At 34.7% G+C, this 22,405-nt stretch overlaps 1 protein-coding gene across 1 annotated transcript in view; it reads right to left on the reverse strand.

The window, feature by feature from the left end:
- Malrd1 (MAM and LDL receptor class A domain containing 1) overlaps positions 1–22,405 on the reverse strand; it is a 642,532-nt gene that overhangs the window by 495,740 nt on the left and 124,387 nt on the right. Inside the window, exon 13 of the mRNA XM_057787647.1 lies at positions 15,715–15,835. Within this exon, the coding sequence (XP_057643630.1) occupies positions 15,715–15,835 (121 nt within the window). The remainder of the gene's footprint in view (positions 1–15,714; positions 15,836–22,405) is intronic.

The raw sequence follows: 22,405 nt of genomic DNA on the forward strand, positions 1-22,405 counted from the left end.
TGTTTCATGATGAATGCCTTGAAGAAAAACTAGGTAATGGAAGGCTCACAACTCAACAGAATAAAGAACATGCACACACACACACGAAACCCATAGTCATTGTGGGTTTTAAAATCAGAACTAAGACAAGGTATCTACTCTCACTGCACTTTTTTTTTTTTTTTTTTTTTTTTGTTTTTTTTTTTGTTTTTCGAGACAGGGTTTCTCTGTAGCTTTGGTGTCCCGGAACTAGCTCTTGTAGACCAGGCTGGCCTCGAACTCCCAGAGATCCACCTGCCTCTGCCTCCCGAGTGCTGGGATTAAAGGCCTGAGCCACCACTGCCCAGCCTCACTGCTCTTATTTTAATTTAGCACTGATACTTTAGCCAGAGCAATAAGACAAGGGAAAATAATAAGGAATAGAAATTAGGTGAGAAAGAAGTCAAATGTGTCCCTGCTTTCAGTGTGATCCTATAAGACTTTAAAGGTCACTGAAAGATTTTTAGCTTGAAAAAATAAGCTAAGCATTTCATCAGGACAAAGTCAACAAACAAAACCCAGCTGTTTTTATGTTTGCCCATAATGAACCTGCTGAGAAAGAAATCAAGGAAACAATCCCATTTACAATAGCCTCAAAGAAAACAGAACAACTATTTTTTACCATGGTGATAAAAGGCCTCTACATAAAAAACTATGGAACACCAGAGGGAGAAATTAAAGATAACACAAAAAGTAGTCACATTCCTATATTCATGACTGCGCAGTCAATATTTTTAAAAACTGTCATTGACCAAAGTGTTCCACAGATTCGGTGCAATTTCTATCAAAATACAAATGACATTTTTCATAGTGATAAAATAAACAAAGCTAAAATATGCATTGGATTATAAAATACCCCAAATAGCAATCCTGAGCAATGAAATTCTAGGATTATTACAATATTCTATTTCAAATTATTCAATATATCTACAATCACTAAAACAGCATGATGTTGGCTCCAATTCTGGCATGTGTGCTTGTGGGAGAGAAGAGAAGACTCAGAAAAAAGCCCACACAGCTTCACGATGGGATACTTGGCCAAAGTGCTCAAATAACATATTGGAAAAACAACTACAACAATTGTGATTAGGAAACTATATAACCACATATACAACACTGAAACTAGATCCCCATTTCTCACCAGTACACAGATCAAGCCAAGTGTATTCAACTCTTTAACATACTAAAGAAACACACTGGGAACCTTTCAAGATGTAGACAAAGGCAAAAGAACTCTGGATAGGACTTCAGTAACTCAGGAAATAAAACCAAGGATTGTCAAATGAGATTTCACCACACAAACGTCTTGTACATGCCTGGGACGCAACCTTTGAATCCAAGCATCCAGGAGGCAGAGCTGTGCAGATTTTTATGAATTTGCTGCTAATATGGTCTAAATAATGAGCTCCAGGTCAGTCAAGGCTACATAGTAAGATTCTGTCTCAAAAATAAACCATCTGCACAAAATGGAAAATAAGATAATTGAAAGACATAAAATAGATGTAAGAGAATTAAGAGCATGAGAAAAAATATTTGTCAGCTATTAAACCAACAAGGATATAAATACGAAGAATTAAAAACATTAAACACCATCAAAAAATCTAATCAATAAGTGGGCAAATTTACTTAGTTGACATATTACAAAAGAAGAATAAATGGTCAGTAAACAAATGGAAATGTGTTTGCTGTCTTTAGCTATCAGGAAAATAAAAACTAAAACTACCTGGAGACTCGATCTTATCCTAAGAATCCTGAGAATAAGGAACATCAAGCAGTTAAAAGGGAAAGAAGTTTATACCTTGTAGCTTGGAATTCAATTCAGTATAGCTACTCTGGATGTCATATGGAAGTTTCTCAACAACAACAACAACAAAAAAGGAAAACTGCCAAATGACCTGCTATACCAGTCCTAGGTACATACCTGAAGAATCAAATCCAACACACAACATAGATACTTGCCACCCAAGCTGTTTAAATTACGGTTAAATAGCCAAGCTGTAAAGTCAGCAAGCTCACAACAATGGAAGAATGGATAAAACAAATGTGATCTCAGCCAGGTGGTTGTGGCATATGCCTTTAATCCCAGCAGAGGCAGGCAGGTCTCTGTGAGTTCAAGGACAACCTGGTCTATAAAGGCTATTTCCAGGACAGACACCAAAACTCTCTCTCTCTCTCTCTCTCTCTCTCTCTCTCTCTCTCTCTCTCTCTCTCTCTGTCTCTTGTGTACAATAGACCATTATTTAGCAGTAACAAAGAAAGAAATCATATTACTTTCTGGAAAATGAATAGAAGTAAAGATCAGACTCAGGATTTATGCATTACAGGTTGAACATAAGGGGTCACAAGAAGGAATCTCAAAGCTGAAGGGAGACAGTTAGGAAAGACGGAAGAGATCAATCAGGTTTGAGGAGAAAGGGAAAGCAACAGAGGGTAGAAAGAATTCAGGAATGAACAAAGTACATTACTTGCATGATGCAAGCCTCCATAATAAAGTCAACTTTGTACAATTAACAGGCTGTAATAAAATATTTAAAATATAAAATGTGATGATAGAAAGAAATCTAAGGGCCACGTACTGTTAATAGAGATGGAAAGTGGCATAGCTCCTATGGAAAAGCATGAAAAATCCTCAAGTACAAGCATAATTTGAGTCGATACAGCTGAAACAGTAATTCCAGTTTGGGTTATAGACTAGAAGGAATTCGAAGAATGCCATGAACAGTTATTTATACACTAATTCTCACAGAAGTGTTATTCACAGTGACCAAAATGTAAGAATAACTCAAGAATTCACGCAAGAAGAATGAAAAAATAAAGGGCTGAATATACATTAAAAGGCTAGCATACATTCTTTAATAAAAGGAGATTCTGGCATATAATAAAATACGCATAAAGCTTCAGGGCATTATTTTTATGTGAAATAGATCAGTTGCAATAGAAGAATATTATATAGTTCATTTATATAAGGTGCTTAGAGTAGTGCAGCTTCTACAGAGAGACAACAGAATAATAGTTGCCTGAACATGAAAGTAAAGAGAATGAAGTGTTATTGATTAATAGAGTTTCAGAGAGATCGATGGGTATTGAAGATGGGTGGTGGTGATGGTTCTGGAACAATGTGGGCAAGTTAACACTACTTAACAGCACAACAAAGATTTCTAAGACTACAATTTATTTTTGAGACCTAGAATAACTTCCCAGACTGAAAGTACCTTAGGGTAACCTTGAATTTCTGGTTCTCCTTCATCTACCTTCTTAGTCCTGGGATTATAACTATAAACAATCACACCTGGTTTTATACAGTGCTAGAGATTCAACTCCCTACCTCATACCCAAAGGTATGTACTCTACTAACTCACTCATGCCACTAGCTACTAAATTTTATATTATATGTATTCTATTATCACAAAGAAAGACGCGAGAGGGAGTAAACAAAAAATAAAGACTTGAGATTCCATTGCTGATTAAAGTCAGAGGCTACATGAGAAAGAATATAGACAAATCAAAGACAGTGAAAAAGCCCTAAACGGTAAGTGTATGAAACAAAAACCTTAGTCTTGCAGCCACCAGGAGCCCAGTTATACTAACAACCTGAAGTGAACAATAAGTGGCTATGTCATCAACATGTTTTGATTACAGCCTTATGAGGCACTAAGTCAAGAAGCTGGGCTTCTGGTATCCAGCATTATGGGACAGGGCTGTCCTACTGTGTAGATGAACTGCTTCTAGAATCCCTTCCTCACTTCTCACCTGCTCATTCCAATATCCTCGAGTGTTCAAGTTACCAATATAGAAAGGCATGGTATTTCCCTAAAACCTGAATGCATCCTCCAACATGATTTGAATGATGTGCAATTATGGTATAAACATAATATAAATAATATGCAAGTAGTCTCATAGTTTAGGGAATAAAGGCAACCTCCACACAGGTTTGGTGCAATCATAAAATTTTGATTCAAATATTATTGATCTACATTTAGTTGAATCAGTAGATACTGGACAAGTGGATGAAAAAGCCAATTTTCATGAATGAGCATTGCTTTTAGTCACTATGTTTGTAGTAGTTACATACAATGAAAAGTTCATAGACAATTATAAAATAAATACTATGGGAATAACGGCAAAAGAATTTGTAGGTGCTATCTTCCAAATGCTAAAGGCAACACCTCGTTTTATCTGATTCCTATTCTATTACAGAGGACTAGAAATTATTCCTTGCAGTCAACAAATTATTTTATTTTATTCTAAATGTGTCAACGACACTTTTTCTTAAAGATTTCCAGCCAGAATAGTATTATGCTTCATGGGACTCCCTTTGAGTCTTTCAGTGTCACTAATACTACTTCAAATCAGAATTTATGTCCTTTTAATTTCCTAAATTTTCAGACATATGATCCAAATGTTTCTTTAGTCCCTAGAAAGATAGCGATTCCCTTAAAGAAGTCAAAGAGAAGGCCAATACTGCTTGATAAAAAATAACTCACAATATAATTAGGAAACAAAGTAGATGTAGTAATAAAATAATTTTTAATTTGGAGGCATGTACTATCATGAAGTAAAAGTAACTATTAAATGGAGTTAAAGATATGAAAGCTCTAATTAGGCTGGACTGGAACAAGACCTTTAAAATGGTTAAGTTCAAAATAAGAAGTGTGGAGGAACAGAGGGGCACACCACATAGAGAAATAAAGGATCCTAAGAATTGTAGCCAAATAACCTCAGTGCCAATTTAACCTGTACCTTTTCTAATTATTTGGATAATTGGGCTTTTACAGAGAAGTAAAAAATATCAGAGATCATCCACTGAGTCTGATAAAGAGATCATTTATTTTACAAATACCTGATAAGTAAAAATTTGATTTTTCATAGCAGAAAAAAAAATGACTCTTAAAAATGAACGACTAGTTTTTGACTACCCTGACTTTTCCTTATTACCAATGAGGAAATTTCACATTTTTTATATATTGTTATTTTCCTAGATATTTTCTACTGTCTAGATGAATTATAAACTACTTTCAACTGTAGATTTTTTTCTTCTTTTGTACCATTTCTTACAGCAGACATTAGTCATTGTTAATAGTTTCTGTTATTGTTTGTACCATTTCCTAAGGCATGTGTCAGTCATTGTTAATAGTTACTGTACTAATTAAATAATAGCTATTATTTTTACCATTTCCTAAGGTATGTATCAGTGGTTGCTAATAGTTACTGTTATTGTTTGCTTGGCAATGAAGCGTTTGTAGTCTCTTTCAGTCAGACATCTAGAGCAGTGTTCCTCAGTCTGTGGATGGCAACCCCTTTGGGGATTGCATCTCAGATATTTACATTATGAGGCTTAACAGTAGCAAAATTGCAGTTATGAAGTAGCACAAAATAATTTTATGGCTGGTGGTCCCCACAGCATGAGGAACTGTATGAAAGGGTTGCAGCAGTAGGAAGGTTGAGAAACTCTGGACTAGAATGTCTCCTTGGACTCCTTGCTAAAAGAACAAATTCTGCATTTGCCGCAGAAACTCAGCAAAATAAAAAAATCATCAAAATATATAGACTATAATTTAAGAAGCAATGAAGCAGTTTTAAGACCTTTTAGTTAAATGCCACAGGTGTGGGGTGGTTACATTATTTGAGTACCTTGCAAATTTAATTTTTCTGAAGACTCAGTGGAGAATCTGAGTCCCACTTCAGTGCCCAGCTCTGTCTTGAACTCCGTAACAGAGAGCTACTCTGACCCTCTCTCTCTCTGCATTTCTCTTTACTTAGCTACAAAGAGAGTAATAAATACAAATGCCCTTCAGCATAGTCAGGTCCAAAGTCAGTATGGAGAAGAACATAGAGTACTCTATGATTAAGTCGTCTTTGCAGGTTGTATACACGAATACCCAAAAGGCAGGTTCAAATGATGCCAAGAAGTAAATGCATCATTATCTCAGCCAGTTAAAGTTTAGAAAGATTGATGTTAAATAAAAAAAGGATTAATATGTTTTTTCTACTTTATGTACATACATTGCTAACTTGAATATGAAAATCAGTTGTGCAGAAAAAGTAGGTAGGGAAGAAAAGGATTAAAATGGATAAAGTTTATAGCAACAACAAATGAACTACTTACAATTCTAATCTGTAAGCTTTGGGTGAAGAACAATTATCTTGATGGAACAAATATCCCCATGAGCTCAAAGTAAAAGTATGAAGAAAAAAATTCTTCAAAAAGCATTTAGAAGTGATCTTAAAATATAACTTATGCAATCATAGAAAAGCGTTTTAATAAATATTATAATTTTAACAGAAGTCAAATTTTCTAGTGAGGCCATCACTCATTTTCTCTTTTAACTCAGATTTTCCTGACCTAATATCATTATCTTCAGACTGATCAAAATACCACAGGCTACTCAGAAGATTTTACCTTTATGTGGAAATAGTTTTTCCTGTTTTCAATCACTTTGATAAGTGAGAATTAATGGGCTGTCTCCCCGTTTCTTGGTTTTATGTCACAGAAATGGAGAGCCCACCCCAATACCAACTTTCCATTAGGGCGATTTCAATTATATCTACCCGATTTCTGGGTAGAAAATGGTGTGCAGATTTTAAACTTGAGGACAAGAAGAAGAAAACTAGAATCCTTATTACACAGATAAACCTAGGTAAGTTTTCTTCTACCAGGATTCATCTCCAATATTATTTAATTTAAAGGGGAAACATCTCAATAGTTAGTAGATTTATGTTGAGATACTCCCACCCCTTATTTTACTTAGAGAAAACAAAATAAAAGAGAGGCTAGAAAATGACAACTCATTTTCTAACATTTATTGTGACAAAAATTATGTTTTATATGGAAACATCTTGCATAAAGCCTTTCTGTTGATAATTAATTTAAAATATTCTCAATATTACCAACAGACTTCTCAGAACAATTTTTTCAGAAAACATAGGTGAAATAAAACCATAACTCTTGGTCAGTCTTTTAATACAGGGAATGCAAGCTTTCTCTCACTACATTTATTTCATGAAAGGAACTCACAGTATCGCTGTTGACAGGTTGTGGTTTGCAGAAATAGGCAATCAGCATCTAAAGGTGATTACATATATCAGGAAAACAGATTGTTCCATTTTGAGGGCTAGTAACTTTCCCCAAGCTTCACTGAGTTCTACACTAAGCAGACTATTTATTTTATATGAATCAGAGTAAGTAAAAATATAAGAAAGCATCTAGATATTTTTAATTGCACCAGCTTTAAAAGACTCTTTAAACAGAAAAAAATTGTAGTACTCATAAGATGATCTAAAATACAAAATGGGTTTCTGTCTTATAGAACTGTCAAATTAATTTTAGTTTTTCTAACTTATGTCTTAGTCCATAGATGAAAATACAATAATGTACATGTCTTTTCATCCAATGTGGACATGCTAAAACCATCTATTGATGTTATTTGACACATGAAGTCTTTATTAGTTGAATAATAAAGTCTTTTCTGAGTTGTATGATGTAAAGTTGCAGTATCTGTTGTACTATATTTTGTTAGCTCATTGAGAATTTCATATAAGGCATTTTGATTGTAACTCTCCTGTCTCCTTCCAGATTCGCCCTCACACCTCCTCCCCCTCCCTACGTTGTGTCCTCTTTATTATAATAGCCCTTCTGCTTCAGTTTGTGCTGCCCACGTGGGCCTTGATCAACATACCCGTATAGGATGAGGACACCACAACCTTAAACAAATTGACTCTCTCTCCACAGAAACCGTCATTTTCCAGTAGCTACTCTGGTGGCGGTGGGAGCTCATGACCTCCTTTCCTCGCCATGCTAAACTGTAGACTGGTTTGAGGGTTTGTTTTTATTAAGATGTATTTTACTTTTAACTAAATGTATATGTCGATATGGAGACCTATGCAAGTGTGCGTAGGTACCTGCCAAGATCAGAGGCATCAGAACCAAAACCCTTGGAGCTAGAGTCACATGTGATTGATTGTGAGCTGCCCACTATGGGTGCGGAGATCCAAATTCAGATATTCTGTGGGAGCAGTCTGAGTCCTTGATTACTGAACCACCCCATCACCCCAGGACTTAGTAAAACTATTTCTTGACAAAAGAAGGACTTCTGAACAAAAAGTGAAAGCACATTTAAACTTTGGCTTTAAACAGTGAAAAACTGGCTTCTTCCTCCTATCATTTTTTGATGTCACTGCTTATTGGCGTAATTCAATGAAGGAAAGGCTAGAAACAAGCACTGAGTGCTACTAAATATTAAGCCAAAATTTGCTTCCAAGGAATATGTTGACCTAAGCAAATGAATAGACCCCCTAAGAATGACAGTAATCATGTGCTTATTGCCATTGACCTATCATCAAATAACCTGCACAAGAGCAATGGACTGTACAGAACTCTAGAGTTATTTGGACAAAACTGTTTGCTGACTGTTCTCTGCCACCGCTACCCATTCACCCACTTGTCACAGGTTGTCCTGCTGAGATTCAGTTTGTTTTGAATAATAAGACAACCAGAAGAGCTGCAAACATTGCCTTCAACGTCAACATACAGACCAGTTATCTTCACAAATGGCAGCCTGTGTTTAAACTCTACCAGCTATATTCTGTAGGCTGCATTAGGCATGCCTGATGGTTATAAATTCATTACGCCAGCTTTAAAACCACCCTGTTTGAAATTGTAAATATACATCTTTTGAATAGCTCAGTGTCAGGCATTACAGTGGAAGCAGTTTCTTTCCTTTTAGGGTCGCTGTTCTAGTAGGGTTCTGCTGCTTGTTTAGGTACCTTCCCCATAACTGCACACAATGAGAGAAACCCAATTATAGTTCTCTTCAGTCATGACCATATTGGGATATTACATCCTTTATTGATATGGTCATCCTGGAAAATACATGCTCAGTGGTGTATCGACTATGATCTTTATCTAACAGCCACTTCAGAGTCAGCTAATGTATGAGGATAGTGAAATCACATTCTTGTTCCTTATTTGCATTCTATCTCAACCCTAAAAACAATTTCTTCATTTTTTGTTGTTCTTTTGTACTTCTTTTAGTAGCTATCTACTTTTTAATACATAATAATTTTTTACAGTAGACTTTGACTGTTTAAATTATTCGTGTCATTTTCTATTTTTTCTATTTCCCGAAGAGACACCCTGATAATAACATCTATAAAATGAGGAAAGTAATAGTGTCTACCTCTTGGATTTGTTTTGATATAAAAGATTTTATTATCATATTCAATGTAGGCCTCATGCCAAGCAGAGGATGGCCAACACAAAACAAGCTCAAAGGTATTTTTATAGGTTTATAGGTCTCATATTTCTTTGGGCATTTTGGTCTTATTAGTCTTTTGCTTTTTATTTTGGTTTCTGGTTTTGTGTTTTTGTAAAAGGTCTTTTTTGCATAAGTTTCTTGTAGTTTGGTTGGTTGGTTTATTTTTAGAGAGAAAAAGAAAGGGCATAGAGTTGAGTGGGTGGAGTGGTCGAAGGGATGTGAGAGAGGTTGAGGGAGAGGAAAAGCATAATTAGAATACATTATATGCAATTTTCTTCATTTAAAATAGATTTTATACAAAGGTTTTAAACTATGTATGTATGGTCAGAATTAATTATGTCAGAGGCAACTATAGAAACATTCATTTATAGCAGAAGTTTCCATAGATATACTTATGTATTAAGAAAAATAAACAGTATTTTGTTAAATATATCCTTAGAAAATTTCTACCTGTATAGATTGCATTTTCCACCTCACTTGAGTAACTATTTAGTAGTTATTTATTTATATTGATATCTAGTGAGTTTTGTATCATCATAACATTAGGTGTATTCAATGTATACAATCTGATTTCATGGGATATTTATGGTAGAATTGTTGTTCCAGTAAAGCACATTATCAAGTCAACCATCTCACACTCTTAGTCTTTGGAGTTTGAGTGTTTGTGTATGTGTATGTCTGTGTGTGAGTGAGTTTATATGAGTAATTAATTGTAAGATCAATTGGATTTACTCATTTGTTATAAATCATCACTATACACAGTCTTGTTAACTATAGATTTCATCTTGCTCACTGTATCTTTAGATTTACATATCTTATATGCCTCCTACATTGTACACTTTTACAAATCCCATTTTCTTCTTAGATTCTCATATCCACAGCTATATTATTTCTCTGTATATATCACCTTCTCATATATCAGAAAAACAATGTAGTATCTTTGTTTTTTCTAATTTATTTCAATATCACATAGTTCATCCTTGTTAAATCAAAAAATGGGATCTCATTATAAAGCTCAGTATTATATCATTTTTTGCACATATACTCCTTTCTTTGTCATTTTATCTGTTAATGGACACAAGTTATTATCTAATGCTGGCCTTTATAAGCATTACTGAGGCATGCCTAGAAATATATAGACTTACATGATGGTGATTTCATTTCCTCTGGGTAGTTTCCCAGAATGAGAATAATTTCTTTAGGAATTTCCACATTGTTTCCCATAACTCTGAAAACTTATATCTACCAACAGCACTTGAGGATATATTAGTCTACCATTGTCTAATGGTGAAGATTAATGGCAGTAAGCAACTTTTCATACACCAGTTAGCTATATTATAACTTTTTAAGGAAATATCATTCAAGTCTTTTCTCTATTTTTTAATCAGAATGTTTCTCTGTTATAAAGTTAAATGTATTCTTTATAATTTTTAAGCATCAATACCCATAATATAGACCCTTTACAAACAGATTTTCCAGTTATCAGATGGTCTTTTCATTTGGTTATTCTTTCTCTATGCATGGGCATTTCAGGGTAGTGTAGTCACACTAATTCTTTCTAATGTTTGAACCTAATGTCATTATCTTCTAGGAGTTTTAGGGTTTAGGATCATTGTTTAGGACTTTACAGATTTTCATTAGACAGTACTCACTGGACTAGCATAGTTTACACACTCAGATGGTAAACATAGACACATAAATCCTGGCAGAACAAGTGACACTTTCAGCCAAGATGGCCTTCACGCATTCTGTTTGACCACTTGGGTGTGAAATCACAGACCTTGTTAATTAAAATATAGCCTGTATCCTCTTGAGATGCAAACTGAGCTTCAAACTAAGATCACGGGGATGAGAAGCATTCTATTCCCTATCACCAATTCAATGGAATGTTTAACTGTTTCAACAACACTCGTTTTAATAAGAGCCAATGGTAAAGAAAATGAATAAAAGGAGAAACTCAAAGGAAAAGTTTTGAGATTTCGAATATACAAAAGTAGTAATGGTCTATGGTTCTAATTGCTGTTCGCATTGTAGATAGAATACAAAGAACGGGCAAGTGCACCTGAGGGATGAGGTAGGGCAATTATCTGCATGTCAGGAAAAGCTTCCAGTAGCTTCAGTTCAAGCACGGGGCCTTTCTAACGCCTGATCAGTCTGCCCCACAAATATGACAACTACCTGGTTGCGATGGGCACATTTCCAAATTCCTTTATCTAGGGTTTCATTCAGCTTCTGCACAGGTGAAGGCTTAACACATGGGCAGATCATATAGCAACATGGCAGATATACTGTGAACTAGTGGGAATGAGGGCATTTTCTTTATGTAAAAAATAGTACATGAAGTACATTAGTACTGCATGAATAATTCATTTAAAAGCAGCCTATCTAGATTTTTGGCTGAAAGAACTGATTTGGGATTGACATATAGAAATATTTCTGTCTTATGTTACAAGAAGAGATATTCATACATGTGATTAAGTTTTCCCACAGACCTGCTAAGGTTAACTTCAGTTACATTGAAAGTTTTTCAACATTCTTGTTTCTCAGAGCTAAAATAAAAAAAAAGAAAGAAAGAACCTAAAGCTAGCAAAACAAAAGGGCCTCAGAAGCAAGGTTACCATGGTCTTTCCACTTCTCTGTGTAAGAGCTAACCATAACAACTTCTTTTTTTTTTATTTTTTTTATTAATTAATTTATTTAATTATTAAAGATTTCTGCCTCTTCCCCGCCACCACCTCCCATTCCCTCCCCCTCCCCCAATCAAGTCTTCCTTCCTCCTCAGCCCAAAGAGCAAGCAGGTTTCTCTGCCCTGTGGGAGGTCCAAGGACCACCCACCTCCATCCAGGTCTATTAAGGTGAGCATCCAAACTACCTGGGCTCCCACAAAGCCATTACGTGCAATAGGATCAAGAACCCATTGCCATTGTTCTTCAGTTCTCAGTAGTCCTCATTGTCCATTATGTTCAGCGAGACCGGTGATAAACATGCCTGATAATAAGTGTTGAGACCCCCAGTCTATCCAGAGTCTAATCCATATCTAAGAAGAATAAATGCTATGCGGAGAACAAATGAAACTGAATCTGTGGGCTTTGGTGAGTCCCCCCCCCCCCCCGATCTATTACCATTACATCATATACTCTTTTGTCTGCTCACATTCTTCATAGATGCTCACCCTTTATGGAACCTAAGCACAGCAATGGGAAGTTTTTTCGGGGCACTTCTGTTTTTATTCCCAATCTTTCCTATGCTATACTAAACTTTGTTTAAATAAATTTTCTATGCTTTTTTTGTTAACTTGTTTTTTATATAAAGGATTTGTGCTCTTTGTAGATAGAGAAAAGTATGAAACCTTCCTTCTCCTACAGCTTCAATTATACTGAATTCAATGTTAACTTTGAAACTTGTGTATTATTCAAATTCTAGAAATATGATCTGTTATTTAAAAAACAAAATGATTAATTAAACAGAAATAAAGAGATACTTATTAGCTTTATTTAAAACTCATCAATTACTAAATGCATCATACACCCACTTCTTTGTATTCCTCATTAATTATAAGAAACATACACACACACATGGTACTTGGAAAGATTTATTATGCACATAACTTACACATTCTCATTCATCGAATATTAACACAGAGAATTATATATTATATAGAATGAAAGATGGTTTCAAGTGGGCTGGAGAGATGGATCATCAACCAAGAGCAATAACTGCTTTTCTAGAAGAATCCCAGCAACCACATGTCAGCTCATAGTCATCTGTAACTCTAGTTCCAGGAGAGTCCATCTCTCTCTGTCTCTGGCCTCTGAGGGCACTACACATATGATACACTGACATACATGCTGGCAAAACACTCATACACTTAAAGTTGTTATGTGTATTAGCTGAAAATATTAAAGTCATTTACAATATAGGATTTATACTTAAAAATAGTATTCATAATGCCTAATATATGTAGTTAAACTATGTGCCCATCATGAATGGATGGATAAAGAAAATTTGTTATGCACACATAATTTAGTATTATTTAAGGCATTAATAATAATGATAACCTAAAAGAAATTTGAAAGTAAACAGATAGAACTAGACAAAAATATCTGAGTGAGGTATTCCAGACACAGAAAGATAAATATGGTATGTATTCACTTATATGTGGGCATTGAGGTTAAGCCAATGATAACCAAACTAGTCTCTGCAGGACTATATGTATTACCTATAGTTTAAGAGACTGGGGAGGGGTGGGCAGATATGTCTTGTTATAAATGAGAAATAGAATAGATTGTTATGGATAAATGAGGGAGTGCTAGAAGGAGAGGATCAAGTGGGGAGGAAAGAGACACCAAAACAACAAAGCCCCCCAAACAACACAATCACGGAGATTGAGGCAACATGCACAGAACATGCAGAGGTGAGTAACCAGGTCCTCTGCATAAATATTATCTCTTCCAGTTTAAAGTTTTTGTGGAATTCCAAGATGTCTGAACAAGTGAGTCTCTGATTCTTGTACCTTCCCTTGAGATCTTTTCCTTCCCTTTGTTTCATCTAATTCTGACATGTTAGTTCTTGTTTGCTCTTATTATTATCCCTGGAGAAGTCTTATTTTCTAATGGAAGACAGAAAGGGAATGGAACCAAATGGGAAGAGAGGGGTAAAAGAACTGATAACCGTAGAGGAAAGGGAAACTCTAATCAGGATATGTTATGTAAGAAAAAAATGTATTTTCAATAAAGGAAAAAATAAATTTTAAATTATAGATTATAAAAAATGGTTACCCATTAATTGTATCAGATTAATAGACATGACTATGATTAAGCTAAGTGAAAAAGACAGACAAACAAATACTGTATATTTTCTCCATTGGGGGATATTGAAAATAGGACAATTAGACTACATAGTACAGATTGCAAGATGCTGAGAAAGCTGCCTAAAAGAAGCTAGATATTGGTTAGATAGTGATAGCTATAATATACTTAAATAAAAGCAGTAAGTTATAATGCTTTCTACAAGACTGTGGGGGGATTATCATTGATAATAACCTGTTACAGGAATTCAAAAGCTCCAATAATAAGGAGGTAGAAGTGTTAGTTATTTTGATTTGTTCAGTATATGTTGTATGTATATTAAAATATCATTTATTCTTTCATCCACAAATATATGCATTCATTGTTAATTAAAAATGTAAATATTTCCCTACAACCTCAGTGGAACTCTAAAACACAGCCTGCTACTACACAAAGAGGACCAAGAGGTGAGTGACCACCCGCCTGCCTCAGCTTCTCTATCTAGCCAGCAGGCGAGTTTCTTGCAGGTAGGCTGCTCCAAAACCCCCACCCTATCCACTGGACTCTACAAGCTACAAAGCTATAAGTTCCACCCAACTCCCCAACCCTCCTTTTCCCCTCCCCCTGCAACCTCAGAGCAACACTGAAACACAGCTGCAACTACACAGAGAAGAGCAAGAGAGAGGACCAAGGCAGGAACTCTGAAGCACAAGCTGTGACTGCACAGAGTGAACCAAGAGAGCAAACAAAGAAATGAGACCAAAAGAGCAAGCCAAGAGAGAGGGCAAAGAGAGACTTCAGTGGCTCGCTGAGACACAGACAGTGACAGTACAGAGCAGAACAAGAACAGTTCCCAAAGACACAGACAGCCACTGCTGATTCAGCTTTTATCAGAGAAGCTTCATGCTACAGTAATCTGTGGTTAATGAAGAAACATGCAACTGGCCAAAGTACCTAGAATGAGTAATGGTGAGTTGCTCTAAGCTGACTATGGCTATAACATGCCTTTCAAGGTTCAGGGAACATCATAGACGAAAGACTACACAGAATATAGGAGCAAAGATGGGGAGATGTGTAACAAGCATTGTCTTCTGGATATTACAGGGCCGTTTTACTAGGAACTCACTGCAGCCATGCTCACCTGCATGAGACTCACATAAGATTGGGCCCTCAACATTTCATTGTGGTTGGGGGAGGGGCCTATGACACCCCACCATTCACAGAGGGACTGATAGCAATTAATGCTTGTTGTGGCAGGAGGGTCACTTTCTTTAGTGGTCTAACTAAAGATAAGTTGCTCTTGCGCTGTGGAAAAACTTTTGAACACATTCAAGCAAGTAGCTCTATACTCTGTGTCACACACAGAAAAGAAGATATTAATAGAGGAAGAGGACTCATTGAGAAGGGTCCTGTTGGTAGCTAGAAAGCCGAGGCTAAGGGAAGATAAAAGGTGTGAAAATATAAAATGGGAAAAACGGCTTTAAAATAGCAAGAACAAATCTTTCTGTAAATAAATTTACTTCTTAACATTAAAAAATAGATTCAGAATATCCATACCCTCTATCAAGTTCTGGTAACTATAATATACTTTAATAAATAAAAGCAAATTGTTTGAATGTTTAAAATTGTAATACTCACAAGAAAATAAATCTTACCTTGGTTTTGTAAGCTGGTACTTTGAAGTGACTTAGAGGAAATTTCACATTCCTGGGATATACTGATGTCATCTACAGCAACAGCAGCATTTGATGACAAAACAGTAGCTTCCAAAATTAACTGTTATTGCAGAAAGAGTTAGTAAAACACACCATAGCGGGAAAATCTCAAGATCATTTTTTTTTAATAAAGAAACTCATTTACACCTGTTCCATTTTTCAGTCTAATTTTAGAAAACTGCTGTGACCTGAGCATTCAAATTATAAAGCCATATAGTCATAACTGCTTTGACAGCCTCTTATATAACCTTAATATGTTAGGTAACCTTGTTTTAGATAAAAGTTGCAACACTCATCACTAGTGAAGGGCATGCTTCCCGTTGGAGCCATTAAGCATCATATACATTTTAAATGAGCTCTTTGGGGTAATCAACTGTGTGGTTTACAATTCAATTTTATTGAGATATGAATTAATTGTAATGGTTTAGCTAGAGTTATTCATTTCTAAATCTGAATATTTAAGTATGCATATATATTATGTATAAATTTAGGAACATACTTTATGTGATAATGATTACAGTCATTAACCATGTGGAGCCATTTGTTAGATTCATTTACTAAAGCATAGGAAGCGTCTATTTTTATTTTATTCCAAAACTCTGAATGGTGGCTTGACATACTTTTGTTTTCTTTCCTGTTAATCATTCAGATTCTCACATGCTTATTCTACTACAAAAAGGAGGAAAAGATTAAGGGAGAAAATCAGAGAAGGTGGGAAGATAAGGAGAGGGAAAAGAAGACAGGATGAAAAGAAGAGGGAGAGAGCAAGATACAGAAAAGTGAGTAGGGGAAGAAGAGACTGGAGTAGAGAGAGACAGAGATAGATTGTTTCTAGAGCCCTGATGGGATAAACTAAGGATGCAATCTGTAGGCATACTTGGTAGCCATAGATGCATATTATCACAGACATTAACTGTTTACTTAGGTTGAGGCTCAGAACATGCTTCTCCACATCTGTCGATTGAGACATCATTCTGACTGTGCTTGTGTGTGGCCTTTGCACATGGTAGCGAGCTGTATAGAAATCTCTGTGGTACCTCTCCTAGAAATCGGTCACACAATTGCACTGTATCAGGTGACCTGCCCCATAATCAAAGGAAAAATTCCTACATTGAAGAGCCAAAATGAATCTGAATAAAGGGAAATGGGAAAGCTCCCTTTATCATATTACCTTTAGACCATATTTTGTTCAATCATATTTCTGCTTGTCTGTCTATTCTCATTGAACCTAAGCATTAAAATACAGTCCATGTTGGATTTTTAGGAGTTAATATCAATGACCTATATGATATCAAACTTGATTGGTACTTTTTTATACTTTGCTTTTATTATTCCAATTTTGTGTTCTTCACCAATCACAATAGTCACAGTTGATATCCTGTAACAAAATTAGGTTAAACCCTGATGATAATTTCTGCCAAAGATGTTGTCAAGAAGAAACAGAGACTGCAACCCAACCCAAAGTAAGGAGATATGAAAGTGTATGTAATGTTGAAACCTTTGGGTCTTAAGGGACTGTAGGATTTTAGACAACAACCAATTAATTGCATAATTAATTGAAAGGATCAGTTGCTTGAATTAGTACAATCTTGCTAAACAGAATGACATTATTCAAAAGAAAAATAGTTTAGGATATACAAGTAAGCAAATTTCTTTGCATTTATACTTCAATTCACATATTTTAATGTTGCTTTTGATAGTAGATGCATATTCTCTATGGAATACTATACTTGTTAATATACTATTTCTCTTAGCTACCGTTCTATTGCTGTGACAAAAACCCATAACCATGGCAACTTATAGAACAAAGAGTTTATTGGAGCTTACAGTTTCAGAAGGTTAGAGTTCATTGCCTAACTAAGCATGGTAACTGGTGGAAAGGCATAGGGCATGTTAGTTTCTGATTTATCCACAAGCATAAGACAGAGACAGCACTAACTGGGAATGGCAAGGGGTGTGGGTTTTTTACATGTCAAAGCTCACTCCAGTGATAGACCTCTTCCAAAAGGGACACACTTCCTAAGCTTTCTCAAGCAGTCCCACCAATTAGGAATCAAATAGCCAAATATATGAACCTATGGTGGCTTTTCTCACTCAAGAAATAGCATGAGTTAAATCCATTTCTTTCTACATATACTCAACACTCACAGATTTAATATTGCTTTTGATAGTATATACATATCCACTATGGAATAATCCTCCTTTTAACATATTTTCTGTCTCTTTGAGCTAATATGAGAAGACCTTCAGCATGTGTTTCTTATTTTAAAAAGTTACATAAAAAATCAATAGGCTGGAATTTTGTAGCAGTTGAGATTTCTATATAAATTTGATAAAAAACATATATATATAAGCAATCAATAAATAGAATTGAATAGAAATTAAAATAAGGCAGTCTCTGTGAATACAGGCTATGATGGCAGATGGTAATAATGAAGAAACACAAATGTTTTATCTGTAATTTTCAATATTTTACAATGTGATATATAAAATTTGAAGAATTTTTAAAATTCTGATTATATTTAGCTACTTTGACATCTTGGATAAGAAATTTTATTTTCACACAAGAGGCAGAAAATAAATAGCGCAGATGAAAATAATAGCACAGGCTTTAGAAAATAGTTTTGGCATAATGTACAAAAGTACTATAATTTAGAAAATATTAAAACTATTATTTACAATTTACTTGTGTCAACATTAAACTTTAAAATTTCCCTTTTATGTTTTATTGCTATATATCACTGATAAGAGGCATATATATTGATAATATGCACTGATAATGTCAATTAAAATAAAATGTGTAATTCCTCATGTGAAGAAAAGAGACATTTATTAAAAGGAAAAAGCAGAATGTTTGTGGTACCACTCTGTTCTCGAAGAGAAATGTGTTTGTACTCCGTATGTGTAACTGCTGGGTCCTGGCTAGAGATGAAGTAGAACAATGATATAGATCATGAAGATTTGACTATTTCATTTTGGCTAAACAGAAACACAAGATGATTCACTAATATTACTAAAGTGTACTTTAAATTGCCACAAATAAATTAAACATACCTCAAAAGTTAAAGCAAACTGATATTCAGTTATTTCCAACTCCAGTAGTTTACTTCCGTACAAGTAAAATCAAGACCACATATTGAAAGATTACAATGAAACTATTAATTTAAAATAGCCCACTTTAAAAAATGGTTCTTTAATCTTATAATGCATAGCTATAAATAATTATCAGCTCATATCTATTTCTATTTTTATAAAACTGTTTGGCATTTAGTGTGTATGTATATGTGAGTGCATGTGCGTGAGTGTTTGTGTGTGTGTGTGTGTGTGCAGGTACATGCTGGTCATGTCACATGTGTGGCAGTGAGAGAATAATGTGTATGAGTTAGTTTTCAACTTCCGTTCTGTGGGAGTTGAACTCAAGTCCTCAGGCTGGGTAGGGTTTGCCTATTCCATTGAGATGTGCCGTCTCACCAAACCATCACTCTTATCACTGTTTTTATAAGACGGGTCTTTGTATTGTGACTAAAAGTTGTTCCCTTTTGGAACTATAGGATCAATGATTAGCCAATGTGGAACAGTTTGTTTAGAAGAAATGTTTCAACTATGAAAAGGGAAAGCTGAAATATTCTTTTTACAAGATCCTCTAATAATTCGAAAACTCAATTCTCTAATTAAATATAGCTGCATTTCTTTCTGAAATTTTTTTAAGCCTTTGTTGGTTTTGTTTTATACAATTATAATTATTTTGAAAATGACAAAATTTCTTGCTTTCAGAAATTATAACTCATAATATTGTTAACATCCAAGTAATTTTTTATATATCAACAAAAACAGAAGCTTTCCCAGAAAATAAAATAACATTTCTCCCTACCTTGGTATATAAAACAACATGGAGAAAATTAATTACTGAACTAACAAAAAGTATGATTTGTTAGAATTAGAAACTAGAATGTGGTTGCTTTTGAAAACTAATGGCTGTATGAATAATAAGAGGAACAGCCATTTCTTCTGTAGAACTTATAAACTTAATCCTGCAAGCATAGCACACCTTTTGTACTCATTTTCAAATCAAAGAAAAATAAGTTTAGAAAAGTAACTGGCTAACTGTCCCAGAGCCACTGGGAAGAATGTCTCGCTTAAGCTGTTGTTGGTAAAACTGCACAGTATTGCATCACTTAGTGGAATAAAGAGATCTCTGCTCTTCAGCATACGATTCACAACTGAGGTCATAAACAGAGAATATGGAGGACAAAGCAACTTCATTCAGATGATATTTACTGCTGTGTCATAATTCTTAACCTTCACTGACTCTTCAGAGAAGTCTATGAAATTGTTATTGATTAATAGCTAATAACTGATAGAGAATGAACATCAAACCAATCATTGTAGAAAATACAAAAAAATCAATTTCAGATGAAACCTAAAATATGACCTACATTTAAATAGGAACTTACACATTGACCAATAAGACATCAAGGGACAGTATTTAGACCAAAAAAAAAAATCCCTTTAGATATTAAAATGTAGAAGTTAAGTTACAACAAAATGAAATTTCAAACTGCAAAAAATATATTTTTGTAAAGAGTTCAACATCCCAGCTGAACAGGAACAGACCGAGTTCAAACACATTGGAAGAAATAAAAATAAAATTAACTATTTGACTAAAATTCTTTCAATTCTACCTAGGTGATGGAGAGATTCCTGAAAGGCCGTTAAATTAATTTTCTTACAGAATCAACAGAAAGTCTAATCCTTTCCCAGCAGGACATTGAAAATCCTAAGAACTAAAGGTGATTATTTCCTAGGAAACTCAAAGTAATTTGTTCCCTGTTATGGTCTCCAATTCACATCAAAGCACCATACTGCATCCAAATTTCATGCTTCAAATGAAATACATAGGTCTCATAATCCAAGGCCTTTCTTCTTTCTTGTGTTTAGACTGGATTAGATTACCCTAAATAAATAGGTTCAGAGCTTAACCATATGGAGACAATGATCAAACCGAGACCAAGGCCACTCTCAAATCATGCAGCCCACTAAACTTAACTGTTCAAACCTTGGAGAGTTCTTAAATACTCTCTTTAAATATCTTCAGATTTGAGCACTAGTTAGAATATCTGTGGGCACAATATCATCTTTGGTTTTTGTTGATATATGAACTCATAGCTAGCTAGAATCTCCATACATAATTTCAGGATTTAAAATAAATAGTTAGAGAAATCATATCAAAACCAATATAATATCAGCATTTTCTGGTATAGGTGATAAAAGGTACAAGACCAAACCTTTATACTTTGGAATAATTAATGCTAATATGTGAGCAAACAAACTGCTGATACTTTTCAAGGTATGACTACATATATATTTCTATATGAATTACTGGATAAAAGCACATTATAAATGTATGTCCTATTGTAGAAAAATTGTTTATAGCATATAAGTATGCATATTTTATATATTATTTGCATTTGTAAAAATGTACAAATCTTAACTGCCCTATATATCAAAATTATTGAAAGACAACAATTTTTATCCTAAGTTTATGGGGCCAGATGGGTTCTGTTTTCAAATAGTTTGAAATAGTATGATCTAAGTACCAATTTCGTACCAGTTGCACTACAGGAAATGAGCACAACAGAGTAAAAACAAATCCAGACTTAAATAAACTATCCAAAGATCTCACATTGATTCATATCAAGTTAGGTTTTTAACTCTCAATTTTCCAAAGCATACTGCTTTCCAAGTTTAATTTCAGAAATTTCTGATTTGAGATTATAGATTTACAATGATAAAATTTGGTGAATGATTAAGGGATTCATCCCTTTGATTTTTTTCACTTGTCTGTTTTCTAAAATAAATGTGTGTTTCAGTAAATATATGAAAGAATTGAAGAAAGACAGATGAAAGTCCAGAGAAGGATTCACACCTATTCTTGATTGAATTAAGCATGAACAAGGTTCGGCAAAAGTCCAATGTCAAGGATTGTTGGAAATAAAAGCCAAAGCAGGGTGCTGAGTCACAGGCGTGGGACGAGAACATGGGATCCATGGAATCAGTAGTACAGAGCCTTACCAGAAACTCTCACCAACCATCTGATGTCAGCACATCACACACACACACACACACACACACACACATCACAAAGCCACCAACCATCCTTCCACCGAGCTAGTATGATAGTGAGGAGTAGGCTCAATTTGTATAACAAAGCAAATCCAAAACTCAAACCCCAAACAAGTAATTTCAGAGAGATGAAGTCTACATTTTATTGAAATTCTCCAGTAACAGTGGAGAATTTCCTGTCACAGAAAAGAATGGCTGGCATTTCAGCTCATTTTGCACACAGCCAGACCTATCAACAGTTATTCTCTTTCCTTCTCAATATCAGTCAATAGCAAACTCTAATAGACAGGTTTGATGAGCTTCCATCTAAATAAAAGTGAAAACACTGAAGCAATGAAATGTAGAATACAAACACTAAAGAATAAATTTATCTCATTTTCTTTTTCTACCAAAGGCAATAGTGACTACCGCTGAGATGAATCCATGGGTGGTCTTGGTTTTCTCCCCAAAGAAGCCATCAGCCCTGTCTCATCCATTAATGTTGGCATTGAATCAGTAGATTTCTCTA

Source organism: Chionomys nivalis, chromosome 13 (assembly GCF_950005125.1).
Source record: "Chionomys nivalis chromosome 13, mChiNiv1.1, whole genome shotgun sequence".
NCBI lineage: Eukaryota > Metazoa > Chordata > Mammalia > Rodentia > Cricetidae > Chionomys > Chionomys nivalis.